We start from the raw sequence: 23,419 nt of genomic DNA, 5'->3' as shown, positions 1-23,419 counted from the left end.
TCTCAGTGTTTTGTTTGTCCATAAAATTGTAATGCGATGGCCTCGCGGCTATAACGGAGCAGATTACCAATGTCCCATCATGCTCGGCTCACTTTGGAAAGTATAAAAGGAATAACTAACTTGGTTGCCGAGTCCAATAGTGGCAAGGGCTTTGGGGATGTTCGCATGTGCCGCTCTTACATCCGATTACCGCACAGGATATTGAATCAAGCGCCGGTAAAAAGGATTGGGCCCTGATTTATTCAAAAGTAATACCACACGGGGCTGTCGAGAAAAATGACGAGGATTACATTTTTATTTCAAAGTTTCTTCCTGGTTATTCCGCTGTTCTCCGAGCTGCTTTGTCTACCGCTCTCTAGCAAAAGGTGAGAAATGAATCATTGTTGCGCATATACGCTTTAGAATTAATTCATTCATTTCCTGTTGTCAGGGGAAACAGCAGCCAAATTGCGGAAGTGAGTCTAGAGAAGCCTTTGGCTATTAGGAGGGCCGATCCTGACGGAGAGCCACTCGTCTTGTTTATCGACGTCGAGAAAAAATTGGAGAAACACAAAGAGCTGCTCGACAAAGAAATGAGCAAATCGAATGAGGAACTCAAAAAGATCCTGAAACATCTCGGAGCCAATTACAAGAAATCGGTGGAACTAGCCCAGAGTCTTTTATCTAATATTGTCGACGTTTGGTCCCGCATTGAAGACACGTCCAAAGATGCCGACCCCATCAGCGACGGACCCGACTCGTACAACCTGGCCGACCTACTTCTTCTGGCCAAGTAAGAAAATTGTAACCCAATCTGACAGTTATGGATGATCTAATATTTTATTTCGGGTGGGTGGAATCAAATTTTCAAGTGACAGCGGCCTTTGCCATGAGGCTCATTTTTTACCTGCGCCGGAAGAGGAGAACAAGATAAAACTTATTACTGGATCGGAGATGAATGAAACCGAACCTTCGTCGGAGGAGGAAATTAAGCCGGAATCGATCCGGCCTGTAAGCAACCTGACCCTGCTGCATACGCCGAAGAGAAGCGAAACGAAAGATGATTTGATCAACCGTCTCAAATCGCTGGGCGATGAGCTGGAATCGAACGAGACGGAATTGTCGCCGAAACTTTTAATTGATTTCAAAGAAGCCTGGCTGCGCATAGTCAACAAGTCCAACGAATTTTTCGACTTCCGGGTTCCTCAATCGAAGCAAGAAGAAGAAGATTTGAGAATCTACACGGCCCGGCTACTTTTTCTGTCCAAGTAAATTTTTAATTTTGTTAATTAATCAATTTGCGCAATGTTGTATAATTAACTGAATTTTACAAAGCGAACGACCCTGCGAGTCTCCCGATGAAACATTCTTCAAAGGTCAATGCATTCCTGTCGGTCCAACCGAACACTGTCCGGAAAACATGGAGTTGAACGACGGACCAAAGAACCAAGGATTTTGCGACTGTTTGCCGTTGGAATCGGCCAAAGAAAAGTCGGACCTCCGGGTCATTTATTCCGTCCAAAAGAAGAAATGCTATACGCAAAATACGCAGGTATTTCGTCCAGCTAATTAAAACAAAAAGGAAAAAATGTTTGCGTCATTTTGTTTCAAAAATAGGGTCCCTGTCCGAACGGGCAATGGTTTGTGCTGCGCAACAACATCCCGCAGTGTGAAGAAAATTCCGGCGGATGCCCAGCTGACGGCCGGCACGTGTACTGGAGTCCGGATGCCGGCGTTCACATTGCGAAAAAATGTTGGGAAATCGGAACAAAAGGGCCGTGCGATCCTGACGAGAGATTACATCTGAGGCAAGACATGGGCGACTTCGAGATTTACTGCGATCGTAATTCAGTTAGCTATTTATCATCACCTGTGATTATTCCACCTGTCCCGTCGTATCGGGCTGCCTGTCAAGCGGGTAGTTACCGCAAGCAAAGACTGAAATGTGAACGGCCATTTCTTTAAAACAAAAAAAAAACATCCTTGCAGTTCTACAAGCTATAATCAAATCATCGGTATAATTACTTGAGTACAATATCATTTATTTTGTAAAATTGGTGTCAGGACCATAGGAGGTCTAAAAAATATAAAGCTCCACTCAACACAAATGATATTGATTATAATTTGATGTGCTTTGCTGAGAATGTAATTGAGTACTTTTTTTCCGTTTAATTCCGCTCAACCCCGTCTAGACACTCCTTATCACGTAATTAACCACGAAGAAACAAAAATCTTGATATTGTGCGTGCTAGTCTAGTGCGTCACAAGTTTTTCCATTCGCGTGATTTCCGGATGTTGTCCGGGTCCACGCAAACCTCCTAGAACCCGCATTATCCTGTTTCCGTCTGGCATATGACTGACAGCTCAAAGGCTGAGGCCTGCTCGGATACAGTTGTATAGAGAGAACAAAATTACATTTCAGCAGGACCTGAGCCGGACAGTCATCTAATCTTTAAATAGATCTCTGCTCCTTTGTTGCCATTTTAGTCAGCAGAATTTCTCCGGAAGTAAAAAAAAAAATCTACCAGTACTGCGCATTTCATTCAAGTTAATAACACGAGTGAAATAAGGATATCCATAATCTTAAATTTAAAAAAAAATATGAACTTGTCACTTGTCAGTTAGGCAAGAGATACGAGGAGGTGCTGCCGTGTGGCGCAAGGTTCGGTCATAAAGTTCAAATATTTCCGATTTGATTGTCCCACAAACAAAGTTCTGCGTTACAAAAGTGGCCTGATCTAATGAGTTATTTCAAAATGAACCTTGACTGAGTCAACAAAAACGGCCAGAGAAAACAGTCCCAGTCCACCGATAGCTCACTGTGGAATATGCGTCATGCAATGCACATGCAATCATTGTCCGTACCATGGCACGATTGATAACCACGCCCCCAAATAGTCATAAAAAGATGAAGATAAATGTTTTTCCTACCTTTGAGCCTGGGAAAAACGGACAGGCATCGACAGTTGCTTAATCCATCCGGTGTAAAGTTGAATCCACCAGGCGAGATGGGAAAAAGGGAGTCCCCGTGACGCACACACAATAGAACTTATCTTCTTATGTACAGGGATCATATAAACACAAAGACCCGTTTTCTTAATTTATCACTAACCTTTAAGTTGGACGCAACAATGGGCCGTACTATATAAATGGAAACGCAGTCACAGTCTCATTATTAACAATTCCGAACAACAACAAAATGACGTATTTTTCGGTAGTTTCACTCACCCAAGTTGTTTTGCTGTTGGTTTTCATCTGCTGGACGCCGAGTTCGACGGGCGCTGCCTTTTCCTTGGAGGAAGAATTCCTACAACTGAAGGAAAATTATGTGAGAATTAATTGAAATTTCCTTTTCACGCGATGTTGTCGACAGTCTGATTCAATTTGTTATTTTTAATCGGACTTATTTTAAATGTTATGTTATTCCATTTGCCAATAGATTCAAATGAAACAAGTCGTGAAAAGTTTGGAATCAACAACGGTTGAACTGCAGGCAAAAGTGGCAAAAGTGACACAACTGGAGGCCCAACTCGAACTAAATGCAAGTCAACTGTTTAGTTTAATTCAGAGTTTCACTGTGGGTAAACACTTTTGCCTTTTCATTGGACTTGTCTTTTCATTGTCTTTTCACAGAATGAACTAAGACAAGATTTGACATTGAAAGTAAAACAATTAGAGGAAAAAAATGTCCAACTGGAAGTCAAAATTCAGGACCAAGAAAGAAGATTAACTTCCCTGTTGGAAGCGGCTGAACTTCCAGTTTCCACTGATTCAGTTAATAAGGAAATTTCAATTCGATCAAATGGAAAGAGTGGAATCCCAAGGACATGCAGAGGACTTCAAGCGACTGATCCTTCACTTCCATCCGGAATGCACTGGATTGATCCGGACGGCCAAGGTGTCGGCGATGACCCAATTTACGTTTACTGCGACATGACATCAGGTTAAATAGTTAAAATGTCAATTAAAGAAAAATATAATCTGATTTATTATATTTCCATAAAAACAGGATCGACCTCAATTGTACACGATAGTGAATCTTCTTTAAATGTGAGCCACTGCGCTGAGGCCGGGTGCTATTCACGTTCCATCAACTACAATTCGTCAATTGGACAAATAAAAGCTTTGATAGAATTATCCACTGAATGCCACCAGTCGATTAAAGTCAGTTTCAGTTCCATCATTTTAATTTATATTATTTCTTTTCGCGTTTTTAATTGTTAATTCTGTTATTAGTACGATTGCAACTTTGCCCCGTTCGAGTTAAATGGCGTCGCCTACAGTTGGTGGAACGACAGAGAGGGAAATCCGCAATACTTTTGGGCCGGAGGTAACACGGACAGAGTTCACACCTGCCAGTGCGGAATCGATGCAAATTGCGTCGATCCTGTGGCGAAATGCAATTGCGATTCTCTTGCACCACTTCAATTATTCGACGACGGTGTGTTATACGATTCCCACGTTTATGTAGACTTAAAATGAATAAAATTAATTTCGTTTGCAGGTGTCATTACCGACAAAAATGTTCTGCCCGTCACTCGTTTGAATTTCGGACGAACTCAACTGGAAACTTCATCCGGCGTCCACACGCTTGGCAGACTCGTGTGTACGCTGACCTTCAGTGGACTGCCAAAGTCGTGCCAAGATTTGCGGTTAATTGGCCACACCCTGAACGGATTTTATTCTGTCATGGGATCGGCGAAAATGGAATCCGTTTACTGCGATTTCTCTAAACTCCCTGACGATGCGGGTAAATGTTAAATTGCGGCAAAATAAAGCCGGTAAATCCATCAATCGCAATTATCTACTTTTTAATTCTATAATTAATGAAAAAGGTTTCCAGAAATGGATCGGATACGTCGACGTCAAATCATCGCCCGTCCATTTCTACGTCCAGAGAAATACTTCATTTTACCCACAAAACACTCCAATTCCGTTCGAGTTGGCGTTGGTGAACGAGGGATATGCCATGGATTTGACATCGGGGAAATTCACGGCACCGCGACCGGGAATTTATTTTTTCTCTTTTGCGGGAACGGCGCATCTTGAAATTTCATCTTCTTCTGTTGGGTTTGATTCTTTTCTTTATTTGAACGGGAATAAAATAGGGGCGGGTTTTGTTCAAGAGAATAAGGGCCCCGTTAATCAATACAGTCCAATGTCTTTCCAGTCGACGCTGAACTTGCAAAAAGACGACCAAATCTGGGTGCAGATTTCTTTTAATTTGGGTACATCCTCGTATTTGTATGACGACATTAACCACTTGACCCATTTCACGGGTTTCATGTTGGAGGAGGAAATTGTCGCGTCCCTTTGAGGTTCAACTTCATCGGCGACACGAACAATTTTCGACCCAAACATTTTTCTTTAACGTCGACACGAACATTTGGGGAAGGGAATTTTAAGGGGGAAGGGAAGAAAATTCGTTTTAGGGGTAGCCATTTCTGTACCAAAATTTGACTGTGAATGCAAATACACAACTAAATACACACACTAAGTTTCAAGTTTCTATCTGCAAAACTCTGGACGTTACAAACAGAAAACCAATTTTGATTGCCAGTTTACAAAATGCAAGCTCAACTCATTTCGATTATTTCCTTCTCACCTTCTCGCGGACGCAGGATGAGAAAAAATAATAGGGAAGGGGAAGAAATTCGATCGACTCCAATTCATTAAGCGATTCAAATTTCTTGACGAAAATTTTATTGTGGATGCAAATCAACATTTTGAAATCACAAACAAATTTTCAAGTTTCTATCTGAACAAATGTGGACGCGACAATTAAAAAACAATTATGATTGCCAGATTTACAAAATGCAGGTGGGTACAAGACTAGAAATGGGAGAAAATTCATTCGCTTCTAATTCGTTAACGGATTGGAATTTTTTCAAAATTTTTTGACAGTTCCATGCTCATTATAGTTGTGCACGGCTGAAAGCACCCGTCTGCAAAATCAAGGGCAGGGCCGCAGGGGACTTGATTTTGATTCCACGTCCCCCCTCCCAAAAAAATTTTGAATGCTGATCGCAGCTTGAAATAACATAGAAATTAACAATGAAACGCTTATGTTGCAAAAAATAACATAAACATTTTGTTTCATTTAAAACAAAACTGTGAATTTCACGGAAAATCCCACAAGAAATGGACGGCCACGCCACCGGTGTAAAAAAAAAAATGAAAACTGTAGGTTTCGAAAGACCAAAATGTTGACAGTCCAACATTTCAATTAAACCATGTTGTGTTAGTTAATTACGGTTATTTAATGAGCCCTAACTGAGTCGACAAAAACGGCAAGAGAAAACAGTTCATTTACTCAAAGGCCAAGCTCAGGAATAATCGTATTCCGTACTAAGTCACGATTAATAAACAACGCCAACAAGTAGTCAACAATTGAGAATAGAAATACATTTTTCCTACCTTTATGAATAGGAAATACAGCCAGGCATCAACAATCAGCTTCATCCATCCGTAAACAAGTTGAATCCACCAGGCGGGATAGGAAAAAAGGGCCTCAGACTCGTGAATACACCCACACTCACATGGGTGTACACGAGGACATAGGGGATTTAAAGAAATGGGGAAGAAGAGAGACTCGGCCGACATCAGTAGTTTTTCTGGTGAAACAGGATGCTGTTTATCTAAATTAAAAAATATGGGTTACGAAAAATATTTAGACAGAATCAACAAGGAAAAGTTGAAAAATAAGACAGTTGGTAAACCTTCATTGTTATTCAACAGCAGAATTTAAGGTTCCATGTGCGGCATTTGTGCAAGTCATGCATCACTTTATCTAGCAGGTCGCAGGAATATAAAAGTCCCAGGAAGCGATGATACTGAGATTATTGCTGATGATAGATTGGCAGGTCAATACTATGACAAGCAAATTTTGCATATTGTGTTGTCACGATGGCTGGTTTAGGCATGAAATCTACATAAATGAAAAGGTTACAGCGCAAACAAATTGATGTGCTTTACCAGAGGGCTTGTACATGCTACATGCTAGTCAGGAATCAATATTTCACCCAAGTGGAACAGTCGAACAGGTTAACTCTTCTATTTAAGTTCCCATAATCATTCAATTAGTATTTTTAGTTTAATTTACCTGCCAAACAGTATTGAGTGGGTAATAGGCCATTCCATTAAGAGCCACGACACCAGAGTTGACACGACGACCACATTTTTGTAGTTTTATTTGTTACAGTGCTATTTTTCGTACACCCAAGTGTACGTTTTCAACAAAGTGGTCGTTCTATTTTCTTTAAAATATTAAACTTCGTCTCTTTTTCCACGGTCTATAAACTATTTTTCGAAACTGGTGAAGATTGGAACAAGACTAAAGCAGACGACACTAATATTCTAATCAGCCGTGCTTAGTAAGATATCGATAGCAATTAAATCGACCTACCGCCTAATAAATTCAAACCGCTCATAAACGTTCTTAGCGGTTTTCTTATTCACTGAATTGATCGGTACTATTTAAGTATCTAAAATTTCGTCTCATCAAGTTACACTGAGCTCCTCCTACCCACAGACAAGATAAAATTTAAATGTGCAATAAATAAGACCCTCCAGGGCTCTTTTGTAAACCAAGAGGGAAACATTTTATTTGTTTTATTTATAAATGATAGTGTACACCAACTGTCTAATAATCTCCGCACCAATTCAGATGGGGGATATGAATCGAATTAAACACACATGGAATTCGATTTTCTTCCGTCGCAACGTGTGGGTGTAATAGAGCCAAGAGAACGAAAATGTTTGTTGACGGTCGTCTTACCTTAGTTGAGTGCAGGCAGGGCCACTCAACGACCATTAAATTGTGGATTAAATGCGTATGTTTTGGACTTCCGGCTGGTAGTATACATAGCAGGACCTGATAGAAAGCCCTCAGAATTGCCCTTGACGAAGGATCGGATTGCAGTTTCGTTTCATTCGATGTGATGACCCAATTCCGTAATAAGACAATTTTCCCTTTTCTGTAACAATTTGTATTATTATTTATTACACAAGCGGACAGAAAATAAACCTGAAATTCATTTGTACTACCTGAAACACGTGGAAGTTTAAATAGGTTTATAATTTCGTCGGTTTGGCAGAATTATACTGAAACTAATATAGAAGTTGCGCATGCAGCATCTCTTTCCACTCCATTGCTGCTTGCCATCGATTGTCTCGTCCTCCGCCCAAATCCCAAAAAAAAACTAATACAAATATGAGAAATCAAATTGCTGTATTCAAACGAAGAGATACACAACAAATGTAGAATATTAACCGGCAATTACAGCTCTAGAAGATAGTTGGTTAGTTCTTCTGCATCCGGTGGGCTGACATTAAATACTTGACACACATTTTTCAAAGTCTCCACTTGGTACATTGTGGCCAATTTACCAAGTTGATGGACGCTGGCACTCGACTCTAAACGGCCAGTGTACAGGAAATTTAGGAAATTCTTTACAACTTCGACATCGAATTCCGCCTCGAATCTGACGATGGATTTCTCTGCTGGTTTACTGGTCTTGTTTAAAGATGCATTCAGGACAGGACTACGAGCTGATAGAATAACTCGATGGCCTTCCATTACTTCAATATTCCCAACATAGATTTGGACATCGGTAAACTTCTTGTTTGTTGCGGCGGCCCATAGATCCTTGCACCAATCGTCATCCATCATCTCGTAATAATAATTGCCGATTGTGCTGACCGTTTTGATGTCGAAGTATGATTGATTGGAGTTGTAATTAAAATCGAACTCCAAATTGGAGGTGAAGTGTAGAAGTACTTCAGCGCTGTTTTTTAACATTTTCGCTTCCATTTTGAACCATTTGTAAGGTTTCGGCTGGCAGCTGAAATAAACATCTTCAATTTTCAAGCCGAATTTTCGATGCTTGGCGCATGAAAAATGAATTCCAGGTTTACTAATAATGCTGCCATTGCGATGCCCAGTAAAGTGAGCGAAAAACACGTCTTCCTTTTGATATTGCATCAAACATTTTGGTTTTCCAATTTGAGAACCATTAAACGACAAATCGCATCTGAAGGTGGGCGTGGTTCCATCAAAAAATATTTCCGTATCTTTCTCCGGCCTATGGAGACAATGAAATAATTTAAAATAAATGAAATAAAATAAATAATAAATGAGGGAAGCAATACGTTACATGATTTTGGAAGAATGAACTCCTCGGGATACTCCGTCAACTCCATTATTTATACTCTCAATGAGCTTTACCATCTGCGTAGCTTCAATTTTCTTCAGTGCAACTCGGCATAAACCAGAAAGAATTGGAAGTTGATAGTGAGCAGCTAATTTGTGCAATCCTTCATCTGCAAATGTTCCCATTGTCTCTCCCGTGTAGATAAAGTGAAGAAATTTCTCCACAGTTGAAGGTTCCACGCCATCGATTTGGATCTGTTGAGGACCATTTCTTCCCGGTTGTTTCTTCTCGAATTCGGCTGCGAACACTTCACTGCGGGCAGCAAGAATAGCAGCATGGGCAGAAATTTTTTTCTCTTTCACGATAAATTCAACGTCCGTCCACTGATTATCTTTTACAGTAGCCCATAATTGGTCTTTGGCAAGACGATCAGACAGTTGATAGGAATAGCCATAAGTTCCTTCGATGACAATTCGAAATGAAAACGTGCAGTTTCCGACGACCTTTTCGGCAAGTTTAATGGTGAATAACTGCAGACTTCCTCCATCGCCGATATTCTCCTTCATCATTTGCTCCATCGTTGCTGGGCCAATGCCACTACCTTGAATGCCGTACATTACGTATAATACCATCATTCCCATTTTGTTCAGATCAATTGCCACCAAAAATAAAACGGGATCTACCGCGTAGTTCTTCAAACCCACACGGAATACTTTTTCGCCACGAAACGAAATCATTTTCGACGCGATCGTCATCGGTTCTTCCTCGACATTCTCCAGGATCCACTCGTAAGGCAAAATCATCTTCGGATTACCAGACATCTCGAAAGAACTGGCGAAACTGAAAAAAAAATACAACGTATCGTTAAATCTAATTGAAATTAATAATATGAAATGTTCAGTCGACTCACCAAAACTGAGATTTTGAATAACAAAATAATTGAAAAACAGAATTATAGTTTGGTGAAAATAACTACCAGCTATAGACTCTACCAGCCGATGGTCTACAGCAAACTGATTGACTGAAAAAACTACAGGGAACCAAAAAGAAGGTAGAGAAATCGAAGAAATATTTCTGTAGCTTTGGGCGTTCGCATACGACGTCACTCGAACGCGATTTTGGCGCTTTTTTACCCCCTTCCCCATTGGTCACAGCCTTTAGCAAAAACCTGGACCACTCCTATAATACTTCACAAAATGCTTCACGCCTTCACCCCCTCCATTTTTTAAAGAAGAAATAACTCCAAAATTTTTTGTTCAAACGATAGCTGGCAAAAAGTTTTTAAATTTTTTTGCCCGTTGGAAAAAGAATCTTCCCGGTAGAGGGTAGTGGCGATGGCCAAAATGGCGTTCTATTTCGTCGCATTTTTGTTACCCTCCCCCCTCAAAGCGTGACGTCATATGTGAACCGATACGACAGCATCATGAAACCAAAAGACTCGACACGTTTCTTCTTTCCTTTTAACCTTGAAAAGATTTCGTAAAATTTCGTTTCTAATTCTTTTTAATGGTCCCTTGGGGGTTGGGACGCCATAATTCGTGTAGTGTGTGTATTACTTCCGGCAAATAATGGAAAAGGAACCGATTAAAGTTAAAGCAGAGTTGGTGAAAAATTCGACTCTGATTGCGAGGAGAAGTGCAGTACCGCGCCATTAATTTGCCGAATTTTTATTTCATTCGGATTCTGATCCAATCCACCCCATGATGTTTATTAAAATCATGCAAATATACATGCCGCTGTATGTTAATTTCCCTGCAAGGTAATAGCCGACTAACGCACCCAATAACTCACCCATGTAAACACGGGACGGCCAGGATCACGTTGTGATCACAAGATAAGACTAAGGAGATATTAGACTTGCACACTCGCTTGCACATCAGCGTTGGGAAACAAACAGCTCTTGTTATTTTTATTTTTATATGTGTGCTGTATTTACAAACAGATATAAATAATTGTCTAATTAACCACGACGACACGAAAATCCTGACAATGCGTGCTGGTCTCGACTCTCGAGCGTCACAAGGCTTTTTATTCGCGTGAATTCCGGATGTTGTCCGGATCCAGGCATACCTCTTAGATACCGCATTATCCTGATTAACTGTCACCGTGTGTCTATGTTCCGTTTGGCATATGACTGACAACTCAAAGACTGTCTGTTGCTCAGATACAGTTGAATATGGAGAACAAAATGACATTTCAGCCAGACCTGAGCCGGACAGTCATCTAATGTTAAAATTTTGAATTGTTGCCATAGTCAGCAGTATAGTAGTAAGAGTATCTCAGGCAGTAAAAAAAAAATCTACTAGTAGGCCTACTGCGCAATTAATTCAAAATAATAACAAGAGATGAAAAAAATATGAACTGGTTTGTTACGTTAAGCGAGAGATACGTGGAGTTGCCGTTGTTGTGTAGGTCCCTCTTGGTCATAAAGTTTAAAATAAAAAAATATTTTGGAATTTGATGTTTACCCACAGACATAGCTGTGAAGTACAAAACAAAACAAAACAAGGCTGATCTGCAGTAGTTCTATGAACGAGTTGTTTAAAAAAAATCCTGACTGAGTCAACAAAAACGACAAGAGAAAACAGTTCCAGTCAAAGGCCTAGCTCAGGAATAATCGTACTTGGCAGTAATATCCGGTAATATCAATCACGATTGATAATCAACGCCACCAAATAGTCAAAAGGAATTGAATTGTTCCTACCTTTAAGCCTGGGAAATTAGCCAGGCATCCACAGTTGCTCAATTGGCTGAAGAGTTGAATTACTCCAGAACTGATGAAAAACTGAGGAAAAAAGGTGTCCTTGTGAATACACCCACACTCACATGGGTGTACACGAGGACATTAAAGAAAGGAGAAGAAGAACTTCGTGATTTGGTCGGTAGTTTTCCCCAATCAAACGGGATGCTGTTTATCTAAATACAAAATGAAAAATTGGGTTACGAAAAATGTTTACAAAACAAAACGAGTATAAAGGAAAAGTTGAAAATGAGACAGATGGTGAACCCTAATTTTAAACTAATATGAGAATTTATTTATATGTAATACACACTGCATTTAAGCAAGCCTGCATCAATAAAATATCAAGCAAGTCACTTTGTTAACAATATTAACGAAAATCATTACCCAATCAATCTTACTAAGACTGTTACTGATGACAGGTTTTTATCAAGAAAACTGGCATTTCTTGTGATTATAATGGGGTGGCTTTGGCCTCAAATCTACAAAAAGAAAAAGGTTACATAGTGAAAGCAAACTACCATGCATTGTCAGGGGGCTTACGTGACAAATGATAGTCAGGGACTAATATTTCAGGATTTCATAAATTGGGAACAGGTTTATCTCTTCTATTTTAGCTCCATCAGCTGTCCATTATCCATCCTTTAAGCAAAATCAGTGCATTTGTATTATTAGTTTTGTTTAACCGGTTTAACTGCCAAACAAAAAGTGGAGAGCATGGAATTAGCTATGGCACCACAGATTTCACACGACGACCTTAGTTTTATTTATTGCACTATTTTTCGTGCAGCCACGTACAGTACGTTTCTAAAAGAGTGATATTCAGTTTTCTTTGTATCTCAAACTTCGTCTCTTTTTTTGGAAACTTTGAAACACAAAACCGAGAGCAGACGACAGAATATTCTCAATTATTCTTAGTAAGATATCGATAGAAATTTTTAAACAATCGACCCGCCTAAATTCAAACCGCTAAAAACGATCAAAGCGGTTATCTCATATGCGCTCGACATCCGCTGTTTAAACGGAACGGGATTATTTTAATAAAATCAAAACCACCACAATAAGACCCTCCAGCAGGTATTTTCGGAATAGCGAAACTAAGTTTGCGTGTATTACATCTCGCTCTCCACCCCACAGTGCTCATCCCCATCGAGTGTTTCTCTTCCGCCAAGCGGCCAAGGACGTGACAGTATACTTAAAATTTTAAGTTAGTTTCCGGAAGTGCATTTCCAAATTTCGTTGCCTGAGAAGAAATTGATGATCTAATTTCCAGCAATATAATGTCCTTTCACAGCACGCCTTCTTTTCCGTAACTGTCGGAAGGACTAACTCACTAATTCACAATTAATATAGCGCTCTGAAATGAATCCCTCAGCGCTTTTGTATGCCGATTTGTGTTAATCCTTTTGCCGATGAAGAGGAGGATGGAATTATCCACATTATTTAAAAAATAAAACCAGTTACAGTTCAGTTTCAGGTATAATAGTGTTTCCGTTCATTTGACTTGGGAAGAAATTCATCGCCATTCTTCTCCACCCAACTAGATAATATAACTATACTCTTATATCTATCTCCTTATATATATCGAAGGTACTATTTTGTATAAAGTAACGCAAGTTCGGATTATGTAGAAAAATAATGTAACATACAGTAGTTTGCATTCAATCAATGTATTTGTAAATGTCCTAAAATAATATTTCGAATAATATTGGGAAATAAGAAAACTTGGGGAAGTTGATACATTCAGGGTATAGAATAGTAATTTTGCAAAATAATTGCAGTTTTGGTTTAAGCAGCACACGCCAGCGTCTTTGATAAGAATTTGAAGGACTATTTAATTTTGAAAAGGTTCTTGATTATTGTTATATGGTCTTCGGCACCGAATACGCTCAAGACCTGCTCCATTCCAAGTTCATGTGTAGAATGTTGTCAAGGATCATTTTGAAATGTTGTATTGGTTGGCGATTTGTCGATTTGTCCATCACAATTTCTCTTTCCTTTGGGTGTTGCCTTTGGCGCAGCTGCCTTTCGTTTTTTCTTTTCAGCAGTATTTATGCCGATCCCTTGCTTCGCGCGCGAGTTTCCCGATAGGGTTTTTTTTTGCGGAGTTTGTGTCTTTTTAGCTTTGGGTTCGATGTTTTTGTTCGATTAATCGTTTGTAGGGATAAAAAAAAGCCTCATAACAATAGGAACGGGAAAAAAAATTGCTAACCGAAATGAATCCGCCCCAAAAATTATAAACCTACGCGCGAGTTTGACTCGAAAGTATGGGGTGTGACAACTTTCTTTATTGACACGACAGCAATGTTGGGTCTTGTATGTTGACATATTGATATAGCTGATGTGATATTTCCACCAATCAACAAATTCTCATGAAACATTTTAATGGCATTAAAATAGATTCTTTAATGTGGAGGGAACCCTTATGATGCAGTGTCATTGGCTGAGAAATCGGCTCTTTTTTTGCAACACACACACACAATTCCATCTATTAAAATAGCAACCATGGACGGATATCAACCTGATGTGGAGCTCTCAGATGATCCTTATCATGATACCAAGAGACTAAACACAGAGAACATTCCTTGTGTACTGACTTTGATGAAGGTTTGTAGGTTAAAACTTTAAATTTGAAATAAATAGTCTAATAGTATAAGTTTTCACTTTCAGATTGGAAACCCTTTCCTAGTAGTTCCAACACCTAGAAATGCTGCAGCTTTTCTGGTATTAAAATGATTACTGCTGTTAGGAAAATTGCCAGTTGTAAGACATCAGCTATGACATTCTTAAAGATGGAACTTTTAGAGAAATAACATTTAAGCGGTGATATAAATCTTCCAAGAGCTTTACTTATCTCTTTGTAACCTAGGTTGACTATATAATTTCTTTACCATCGCCCCTTGTCTGAATTAAAGTGTTTTTGGTATAAAAAAGAAACGGCAAATAAAGCGGCAATTCAAGCATTTATTGTAAATAGGACAGGAGATTTTGCTTTTATAATTGTGGGCTATATAAGTTCATGAATAGGTCAAAGCCGATACTTATGATTCGGGTGGTTATCAAGTCATACTCGACGTATGACGTCATGACGTAACATCGAAATTACGTAAAATTACAGAAGTCTTGTTGCTTTTTTCAGTTAATTTCGAACCATTATTTATAGTATTTAAATTTATATAAATAACATATAAGGTTAATAACCACCCTAAACAAGATAAGATTTTTGATAGATTAATTGAACGTTTATAGGATGAAATTACGGCTTTATTTCTCTTATCTATGAAGGGAATTTCGACTAAAATTTTCGACCGCACACTTGGAGAAACTTCTGATGTAGTGAGTAAAGAAATATATAGTTTTCTTGTTAAGAGTGGTAATCATATATCACTGAGACCCGAATTTACACAGGCTCAACAAGTAAGTGGTATAGGACTAGAAAAAGCTAGGCATTTTGCTTTACTAAAGGCAAAACTTATTATAAATGGTTTAGAAGGCAAAGAAATAGTAGAAAAAGGACAACTTCCAGGTAAGTCGTTGACGATGAGACGGATTGCTTTGGGCATAGCCATCGTAAGGTGCCATTTCCGAAGTGACCATTCTTATACACTCCTTCAACTAGTCATCTTTGACCTAGAGGTAAAATATCAGCATTACAAAATTGGAATCAACAAACAAGCACAACCACTAAATACCTGAACAAGTCGCTGAAGTTCTAGTAAAACGTCTCTGATAATAACCTCGATGGCCGGCTGGTGACACTTCATTTCGACAAACAGTAGGACGAAAGCCAAAAGAGATGAGGGAAAGGCAGCATTATTTTGCGTCACAGCAAATGGTCTCCTGCTTGCATGAAAGAATAAGAAGGTCTTGCTGAAGAGCGGCAGGTAAAGTCGTCGAGAGAAGTGAGTGATACAGGTTGAGGAATGTTAAGGTCGTGACCGGTTCTTCTTGGGGTAGACAAGCTATCTTGGCTTCGACAATTTTTTCCATCCGGTTGATGTCTCCGGCGGTACATTTACATTAAGATATCGTTACCAGATATTGAGGTTCAGGAACAATCTATTAATTAAAATTTATTAGACAACCTGAATACTAGCCAATTAAAACTGTCAACATACCTACAATGGACTCTGAATGGAAGATACCTCAATGTTGTTCTGTTTAATCCTCTCCACCCATTGGCAAGCTGCTAGATGGAAGGAGCTGATTGCTATCCATGAGAGGTGTTTAGGAGTGCTTTCATGCGGCTCATGAACCAGTCCATCATGTTGAGAGCATCCAGAAGAACTGCATAAGGAAGATCATACCAGACTTTCATGCAGCGAAGAACATGAGCAGCTCCATCCCTCATTGCACACATAATTTCACCACTTTCCTAAAACACAAACAACAAATTACAAATTAGTTTGTATTCTCAATAGAAGAAGCATTACAGAATACTTACTCCTGTATTGCTGGCTGTTGAGTGTTGGCAGAAGTTGAAGCTTTGGTTGGAATTTAGCTTCAAGGGCCAAGGCTTGTCGTAGACTCTGCACCAGTGTTGATACATCAGGACTGGTGGAAATATCACATCAGCTATATCAATATGTCAACATACAAGACCCAATGTTGCTGTCGTGTCAATAAAGAAAGTTGACATAAATTAATTGTATCACCTGAAGCATAGGATCTTTGTAGGAATTTGCAAATTTCATTTTCCAGATGTTGATGAGTTTGCAAGTCTCAGCCTTGCCGATCCACTGGCATTGGAAACTAATGTAGTTTCAAGAATTATAGGGTGGTAATCCAGCATTGTTCTACCATCACATCGTAAATCATCCTTTGATATATCCAAAGTTGAATTTCGTTAAGTAAGGACAATTTTATTTCAATAAGAGACCAACATAATTTAATTATACCTGGACTCCATGATGAATGAATGCTTTTCGGTATATAAAAAACCGTACGGCTATTGTACCAGCTTTACGTAGTAGGGAAAATAATTTACAATCAAAGGATTATATACTACATTCTTTAAAATTTGCCTACATTTTTCTTTAACCTTGCCCTGATTGATTAGCAGCCAGCCTTGTTTTGTGTTTTTGAATTCCAATCCAAGGTTAGCTGGTATTGTTATGATTCACCTATAGTTTAATCCATGGCCGCGTTGGAGTTCGTCGGCCTTGAATTATGGATTGGCGTCAGAACCACCTGACGGAAGAAAAAATAACTTAAAAAAAGTCATTCTTTCTTCGATTTATCTCACGCCGACCCCTATCCTTTAATCCAAGCGGGACCACGACGGCTCCTTGTAATAACATCTCCTCTACAAGACGGTCGCGATTTGCATACCGTCACGAAAACCCCCGCAAATCGTATAAAACATTAATGGAACCCCCCAGACGAAAATCGTTTCCCTATCTCTCCGAGAGGAACAGCGCCACCTCCCAGAGAGAAATCGAGTAAAAAACTCCGAAAACAGCTATCGAGCCGTAGAAGAAAGAGACGTCGTCGCACAGTCGGAGTAGGAGGTGGGTAGAGTGGGGTCGGGTGGGGTGGGGTGGGGGGTGGGAGGACAGGGTCGTTTGCCGATAAATCCCTATCGGGAAATTTGACTATCATCTACAGTGGATGAATAATCTATTTCGTCGTTCTCATCTTTCATCGCACTTTGTAGGCGGCGATCGAAATTACCTTTGAACGTATTTATTTGTTCTTTCAGCGCGTCCCATGCCACTTTCTGTGCACGTTGGTAAGCGAACTGTGCCTTGACAAGACTTTTTAAGTCTTCGTTGGTACTTTCAAAATAGCGGCGGATAGTAAGTATTTTGCTCTTGTAATCCTCAACAACACCATCGCCATCTCCGATTTCCTTCGCCCGCTTCTGAAAATTAGCAAGCTGTCTGATAACTTGCGCAATCATCTGCAGGTAGACGACCTTGTCTTCGTTGCGATTGAATTCGCCGATCCAAATAGCGGCCCGCCCATCGACGATGTCGATATCCAAGTGACCTGGTCGCTGGTGTTTGGCAATGCTGCTTTTCTCGCTCACAAAGATGAGCACGTCACACTCGGGATGCTTCTTGAAATCCTTGATTGCTTTCTCCACTTCATCAGACGTCACTTGCTTCTCGTAGTACTTGTTCTCGAACATGAGCTTGAGTCCTTCCCATTCGATGATGTGGTCACCAGATTCGATGCGATGCTCCTGTTTAACATAGTCTGCGCTGATACCGAAAACCTTGTGAAGAAGTTCACCGAACATTTTCTCGTTGTCCTGCCCCTTCAACGAGGAGTTGGACTGGCGACTCGTCAGAGCCAGAATTTTCGCTGTCGATTCTTCACGCACCTTATCAACTGCGGCGTTTTTATCCTTCTCTGCCTCTAAAGCTGTATCACCTACTTTCTTCAGAGCTTCTCTGAGAGCCTTTTCAGTCTCTTCAATTTTGGATTTTGTCTCTTTGAGTTCCTGGGTGAGTTTTTCAATCTCGCGCGAATTTTCAGATTCCACTTGGCTGCGGGTGCGGGTTCGTTCATCGATGAGCGTTTGCGATTCCCTCTTGCGCAATATTTCTGCCTCTCTTTCGGCTTTGGCGCGCAATGTGTCGGCTTCGGTTAATTCTTCCTCCTTGCGCTTGATTTTTTTCTGTTCAGCAATCAGTTTGTCGTTCAGCTGTCTCACTTCGGCGGCCTTCTTATCCTCAAGTTCCTTCTTCTCTCGCAAAGCCTTCTTCTCTAATTCAGATTTTTCTGCCAACCATTTTTCAGCTTGTTCGGCAGTAGCTTTCTTGTACGCTTCCTCATTTGAAAGGGAGTCCGTCTTAAACAAAAGGGCCTTCAGAGCCACACAGCCTGTCGTCAGAACGATAGCGCGTTGCTCCGGGGTGGCCGTTTCTAGAATTGGGTCGGGCTGGAAACCAAACGGCAACCCGAGTTCAATTTTTGAAATCGACATCTTTGACGGACGCTATTCAGGTGATTTCTCAGTAGATGACAAGGTCGCAGGATGTCCGAAACTATAAAGAAACAAATGGTGGAGTCAATTCAAATTCAAGTTATTGACATCTCAGGAAGGAAATTATTTTATTTACCATATAGTGGTTCACCTGTAATAGCTCAAGAGAAAGTATGTAGATAGTCACTCTGCTAGAACTCAAAGACAACTGATTTTCAAGTATAAAGAAAAACAGGCTATTTATAAGGGCGCCAACTGCTGGCATAGAGTGTGAAACAAGGTCAGAGGGATAGTCTATTTCGTTTAATTCTATTATTCTAGTGTATACATTGGCTATGGGGTTCAATTAGTTTCAAGGTAAACAATTGTGGACAAGGTTGAACGATTTACAAGGCCACGCCTGGTGTGTTTGTCATGGGGTTATGCGGTACGTTGACTGACACACGTGTATCAAATTATCACTATGCTGTTTGTGAAGCGGTATGTCAGGTAATAATTAAAATAAACTAAATAAGCCTTACTTTGCGTTTTTGAAGAAGAGGGAACTCGAAACTCTTCCGTCTAATCAAGACTTCAATTTTTTTGTTCACTAACTTGAGTTGTCGCCAAAAGTTATCACAAAGTTACGGGACATCTAGTGTTGTGCGAGTTTTACAACTGCAACAGCCACGGGAACATTTTCACGAATGAACGCAAACGCACGACATCTGTGTGTCGCGATTGAACTTTCACGACTGTGACAATCACGTTATCTCTTGCTGACTGCTCCCGTTTGCGCCTTCAAAGTTCCCTTATCGAAATTGGCGCTCACTAGCACGCGTAAAGCACTCTGACATCGAACTATAGTCCCTAATGATGAATCATCAAACATATCCCGTTACATTCAAGTCCATCATCACAAGATAAAACCGAATAAGACCCAAAAGGAGATACGGTAATAGACTAATAGACTTGTACAGCGTTGGGAAACAATAAACAATTCACTTGTTATTTTGTGTGTGCTGTGTTTTTATATACATACAGATAAAGAATCGTCTAGTTGTTGACATTTCTGCTATATATGTTTCCATTTTAATGCGGGGCCTTTTGAGCATGATAGCTTTAACTGTACAAATAAAGTGAGCATTATTTGTTGGCGACTATTATACTTGAGACTATGCTTTCCATATAAAAGGACTATAGTTATACCTTCAGGCTCTCCACGGCTCTCCAGGCCTTATGTTCATTATTGTTTCCGTTTTTTTGGTTGTTGACGTGGTATCTGAACTGGTCCCTTTTCTCTATGTAAAAAAATTGCCAACAGCATTTGCGTCAATCTCAACACTCGGGTTTTTCCCCAGCATGTTCTGCACCTTTTTTTTTGGCATCGACCAGATTTTCAAGAGAAACTCTCGGCAATCAAGTTATTCTAACCCGAGGAAGGTTTTCTTCCGTCAGGTATATAAACCTCTTGGGCGACTACACATCCTCAGCAGCACTCACATTACATTTTACTCTCAATCAGCACAGCAAGCCAGCAAGTCAACTCTAAAATGCGTTCGCTATTGATCCTCCTCTGCTTCGTCGTGCTGACCATCGCATTTGTTGGTAATGATTTATTCGATGGTGTATATTAATATTTAAAATATTGAATGTTAATTCTCGTCATTGATATTTTTCAACACAGCCGGAGCCCCCCAGGTCGGTGGTAATCCGTGCACTTGGGGACCGGGTTTCTGGTGTAGTAGCTATGCAAACGCTCGGCGATGCGATGTATTATTAATTATCAATAATTTAAAATAAGTTCAACAATTAATTTTTTTCATTTTGTTAAATTGACACAGGCTATCGCCGCTTGTAACAGCCTCGGATGGAAAACGAACTAAACGAGATGTCTTATACTAAGCCAACGTAGTCGAACGTGGTTATATTCGCTTCCACCTAAATAGTTGAATATAACTACCACTTATTAACTGCTATTTCATTATTCAAGCTTTGCGGGAAGGCACGGTGGAGGCTAAATGGCAATACAAGAAATAGGTGAATCGGATTATTTGTTGTTAAAAAATTGAGAGATTTTTAAAAATACAAAAATGTTCGTTTCAACTTTCAATCTAAATGTATTTCTTTGTTCCGCTAACCAAAAAAAAAAACACTGATTGCTGGTTTTTATTTATTTTTGCTATGCAGAGCTTGTTGGTGGGCTAATAGTGGAAGAAAATCGTAGTTTATTTTATTGCCCGAGGTTATTTTTATCATGTCCAATTTAGATTTTTTATTTGCACATACGAAAATTGCGGAAAATTGTAATCGCATTACTTGTGTATTTAAAACAAATCGCCTGATGTTAAATTATTGCTCGCATCAGCTAGCGCGTTTTCCCGCATGCGCAAACATCTCGACAGTTCACCGACCAGAACCTCACTCACTTACATATATCTGTGAAATACGCACAAGCTCAATCTTAGTCGCAGATAGATAGCAGAATGGACCTGCAACCGACCAGCAGCATCGCACCCGCTATTCATACAAATGTCACGTTCAATAACATGTTCGAGTTCCTTATCATGCGCCAGAAGCTTTCCGTGGCTCAGGAAATCTACCGGACGTCCGTCGTTGCCATGGGAATGTGTCTCAACTGGATGTTTCGTCCTGTTGGTGGTGAGTTTCTCCCGACAGTTGCGCTACCCTCGCCACGTTTTCTGGGCGGCCATTTCCCTGTCCGAGTGTCTCTTTCTGGTCCAGGTCGCCATGGAGATGTTCATCATCCTCAACCATGATCCCCTGGCCTGTCGGGTCTACGTTCTCATGTGCACCGTCGACTATTCCGTTTTGTTGCTCTGCCTATTGCTGGCCGCTTGCGACCGCTACTTGTCCATCGTTCGCTAAGAGTGGTACAAATCCAGCGTCACCATCCGCGATGTTCTCCTGTTGATTGCCAATCGATGCTGACGAAAAAGATTTCAAAACGCACTCTCTTATATTCCGTATTATAGGACTTTGTCTTTCCTTCGTTTGGCCGTCTTTGTCGCCATGGTGATTAAATTTCAAAACCAATAACAAAAATTGCCCCCGTACTGTGCACTTTTAGCTATATTATAATAGACCATAACTTGCTGATCCCCAATGTTAGGCTATTGCGTTTGAAGTGCTCTGAACGCAGAAGCTTTTTCACATGCATCACTCTAATGGACAAGTTCTCAAATCCAAACTAGAATCTTTGCTGTCATAATGATTTATCAGCTCTTCAACTAATAGGATGTTCAAATAAAAAATCTAAAGTGGACATGATAAAAATAGCCTCGGGCAATAAAATAAACTACGATTTTCTTCCACTATTAGCCTACCAACCAGCTTTGCATAGCAAAAATAAATAAAACACCAATCATGCTTTTTTCCCGGTTAGCAGAATAAAGAAATATAGCCTAATAGATTGAAACGAACATTTTTGTATTTTTAAAAATCTCTCAATTGTTTAACAACAAATAATCTGATTAACTTATTTCTTGTTATGGTCAATAATATAGCCTCCACCGTGCCCTCCCGCAAAGCGCGAATTATAAAATAGTAGTTAAGTGGTAGTTATATTCACTAGGTAGAAGCGAATATAACTCTACGTTAGCTTCGTAAGACATCTTATTCCGTTTGCCATCCGACGCGGTTACAATAGTCGAAAGCCTGTGTCAATTTCCCAAAATAAAACAAAATTAATTGTTGAACTTATTTTAAATTTAATTGATAATTAATAATACATCGCATTATTGCCGGGCGTTTGCATAGCTGGCGCACCAGAAACCCGGTCCCCAAGTGCACGGATTACTACCCACGATCTGGGGGCTCCGGCTGTGTTGAAAAATATCAAGAAATGAATCAAATCAAATAGACTGATGAGAATGCGCACCGAGACGAGAATTGACATTCAATATTTTTAAACATTAATACATTGAATTAAACATTACCAACAAATGCGACGGCCATGACGAAGCAGAGGAGGATCAATAGCGAACGCATTTTAGAGTCGACTTGATGCTGGATATGCTGGATGCTGTGCTGTGTGAGAGTGAAATGTGATGTGAGTGCTGAGGATCTGTAGTCGCCCAAGAGGTTTATATACCTGACGGAAGAAAACTTTCCAAGGTTATTATAGGAATTGATTTCGCGAAAGTTTCTTTTGAAATAAATCAGGTGAATGCAGAACATTGCAGAATATGGGAAAAACCCGTGTTGTGCTTATAATGCATGTCCGATGCTGTTGGCACTTGTTTAACACACAGAAAAAGGACCAGTTCAGCACCCCTCCAAAACAAAATAGACAACATACGTAAAACAAAAACGGAAACAAATGAACGCATGTACCAATTTAGAAAGTCACCGGGAATTCCCGATGTGACGGTACAGGTGAACGTATAATAAGGACATGGAGAGCCTGAAGATAGCAAGCCCTTTTTATATGGAAAGCGTCACGTGATGCATATGATTGATTAATTGTGATTATTTGGATTCCAATCTATATAGCAGAGGTGAGTGAACTATAAAGATAAGAGAAAGATACAGGTGCGTGGTGTGTGTCATCGCATAACCATGGGCTAATGACCGTTCTGTTTACACTTGAGTGCCAATTTGGAACCGGTGCAT

At 40.0% G+C, this 23,419-nt stretch overlaps 5 protein-coding genes and 3 long non-coding RNA genes across 17 annotated transcripts in view; 4 read left to right on the top strand and 4 right to left on the bottom strand.

Moving 5' to 3' along the window:
• The window catches only part of LOC124205541, a 35,837-nt gene extending 30,366 nt beyond the window's left edge, over window positions 1-5,471 (top strand). Inside the window, exons 1-7 of one of the 2 annotated variants that reach the window (XM_046602986.1) lie at window positions 3,090-3,307; window positions 3,419-3,520; window positions 3,613-3,922; window positions 3,989-4,143; window positions 4,216-4,420; window positions 4,484-4,729; window positions 4,815-5,471. In XM_046602986.1, the coding sequence (XP_046458942.1) occupies window positions 3,179-3,307; window positions 3,419-3,520; window positions 3,613-3,922; window positions 3,989-4,143; window positions 4,216-4,420; window positions 4,484-4,729; window positions 4,815-5,296 (1,629 nt within the window). In that variant the 5' untranslated portion in view covers window positions 3,090-3,178 and the 3' untranslated portion in view covers window positions 5,297-5,471. Of the gene's footprint in view, window positions 1-3,089; window positions 3,308-3,418; window positions 3,521-3,612; window positions 3,923-3,988; window positions 4,144-4,215; window positions 4,421-4,483; window positions 4,730-4,814 lie in introns of those variants that run through there. The other variant, XM_046602988.1, reaches the window with a different exon arrangement.
• LOC124205555 overlaps window positions 1-23,419 on the bottom strand; it is a 96,686-nt gene that overhangs the window by 40,811 nt on the left and 32,456 nt on the right. The window lies entirely within an intron of this gene.
• Window positions 132-2,087, top strand: LOC124205545. Its single transcript, XM_046602993.1, has 5 exons — window positions 132-365; window positions 431-772; window positions 852-1,247; window positions 1,315-1,531; window positions 1,597-2,087. The coding sequence occupies exons 1-5, from the start codon at window positions 277-279 to the stop codon at window positions 1,942-1,944; spliced, it is 1,392 nt and encodes a 463-aa protein (XP_046458949.1). The 5' UTR covers window positions 132-276; the 3' UTR covers window positions 1,945-2,087.
• On the bottom strand, window positions 8,193-9,966 carry LOC124205542. The gene is made up of 2 exons (XM_046602989.1): window positions 9,135-9,966; window positions 8,193-9,062 (listed from the first exon to the last, which is right to left on the bottom strand). Exons 1-2 carry the CDS (start codon window positions 9,950-9,952, stop codon window positions 8,258-8,260), a joined length of 1,623 nt encoding a protein of 540 aa, XP_046458945.1. The 5' UTR covers window positions 9,953-9,966; the 3' UTR covers window positions 8,193-8,257.
• On the bottom strand, window positions 11,759-12,756 carry LOC124205561. 2 transcript variants are annotated; one of them, XR_006879391.1, is made up of 4 exons: window positions 12,670-12,756; window positions 12,415-12,565; window positions 12,259-12,353; window positions 11,764-12,047 (listed from the first exon to the last, which is right to left on the bottom strand). It is a non-coding gene; the product is annotated as an uncharacterized LOC124205561 (long non-coding RNA). The 2 variants fall into 2 exon arrangements; XR_006879390.1 differs by lacking the exon at window positions 12,670-12,756 and having other exon boundaries at window positions 11,759-12,047; window positions 12,415-12,618.
• LOC124205543 lies at window positions 13,563-19,540 on the bottom strand. 7 transcript variants are annotated; one of them, XR_006879372.1, is made up of 7 exons: window positions 16,900-17,404; window positions 16,770-16,831; window positions 16,527-16,690; window positions 16,316-16,446; window positions 15,990-16,246; window positions 15,564-15,930; window positions 15,011-15,501 (listed from the first exon to the last, which is right to left on the bottom strand). XR_006879372.1 is itself a non-coding variant. In XM_046602990.1 (3 exons), exons 2-3 carry the CDS (start codon window positions 18,803-18,805, stop codon window positions 13,801-13,803), a joined length of 1,470 nt encoding a protein of 489 aa, XP_046458946.1. In that variant the 5' UTR covers window positions 18,806-18,866; window positions 18,942-19,540; the 3' UTR covers window positions 13,563-13,800. The 7 variants fall into 7 exon arrangements, 2 of the variants coding, with proteins under 2 accessions (XP_046458946.1, XP_046458947.1); XR_006879373.1 differs by having other exon boundaries at window positions 15,994-16,246; window positions 16,770-17,404; XR_006879374.1 differs by having other exon boundaries at window positions 16,017-16,246; window positions 16,770-17,404.
• LOC124205560 lies at window positions 13,929-14,834 on the top strand. 2 transcript variants are annotated; one of them, XR_006879389.1, is made up of 3 exons: window positions 13,929-14,187; window positions 14,272-14,478; window positions 14,542-14,834. It is a non-coding gene; the product is annotated as an uncharacterized LOC124205560 (long non-coding RNA). The 2 variants fall into 2 exon arrangements; XR_006879388.1 differs by having other exon boundaries at window positions 13,929-14,478.
• On the top strand, window positions 20,237-20,890 carry LOC124205558. The gene is made up of 3 exons (XR_006879384.1): window positions 20,237-20,392; window positions 20,472-20,557; window positions 20,629-20,890. It is a non-coding gene; the product is annotated as an uncharacterized LOC124205558 (long non-coding RNA).

The sequence above is a fragment of the Daphnia pulex genome, chromosome 10 (assembly GCF_021134715.1).
Source record: "Daphnia pulex isolate KAP4 chromosome 10, ASM2113471v1".
Lineage (NCBI taxonomy): Eukaryota > Metazoa > Arthropoda > Branchiopoda > Diplostraca > Daphniidae > Daphnia > Daphnia pulex.
This window is presented reverse-complemented; position numbering and strand designations above follow the sequence as displayed.

What these genes read in the sequence shown, in the direction of transcription:
- LOC124205542 (XM_046602989.1), bottom strand. Translation starts at nt 9,952, where the DNA reads ATGTCTGGTAATCCGAAGATGATTTTGCCTTACGAGTGGATCCTGGAG. An exon ending in GTTCATTCTTCCAAAATCAT is followed by an intron (nt 9,063 to 9,134) that starts GTAACGTATTGC and finishes TTGTCTCCATAG; the next exon opens with GCCGGAGAAAGATACGGAAA.
- LOC124205545 (XM_046602993.1), top strand. Translation starts at nt 277, where the DNA reads ATGACGAGGATTACATTTTTATTTCAAAGTTTCTTCCTGGTTATTCCG. An exon ending in CTACCGCTCTCTAGCAAAAG is followed by an intron (nt 366 to 430) that starts GTGAGAAATGAA and finishes TCCTGTTGTCAG; the next exon opens with GGGAAACAGCAGCCAAATTG. An exon ending in GACCTACTTCTTCTGGCCAA is followed by an intron (nt 773 to 851) that starts GTAAGAAAATTG and finishes CAAATTTTCAAG; the next exon opens with TGACAGCGGCCTTTGCCATG.
- LOC124205543 (XM_046602990.1), bottom strand. Translation starts at nt 18,805, where the DNA reads ATGTCGATTTCAAAAATTGAACTCGGGTTGCCGTTTGGTTTCCAGCCC. An exon ending in CCACTGTAGATGATAGTCAA is followed by an intron (nt 13,927 to 17,461) that starts ATTTCCCGATAG and finishes CAAGGGATCGGC; the next exon opens with ATAAATACTGCTGAAAAGAA.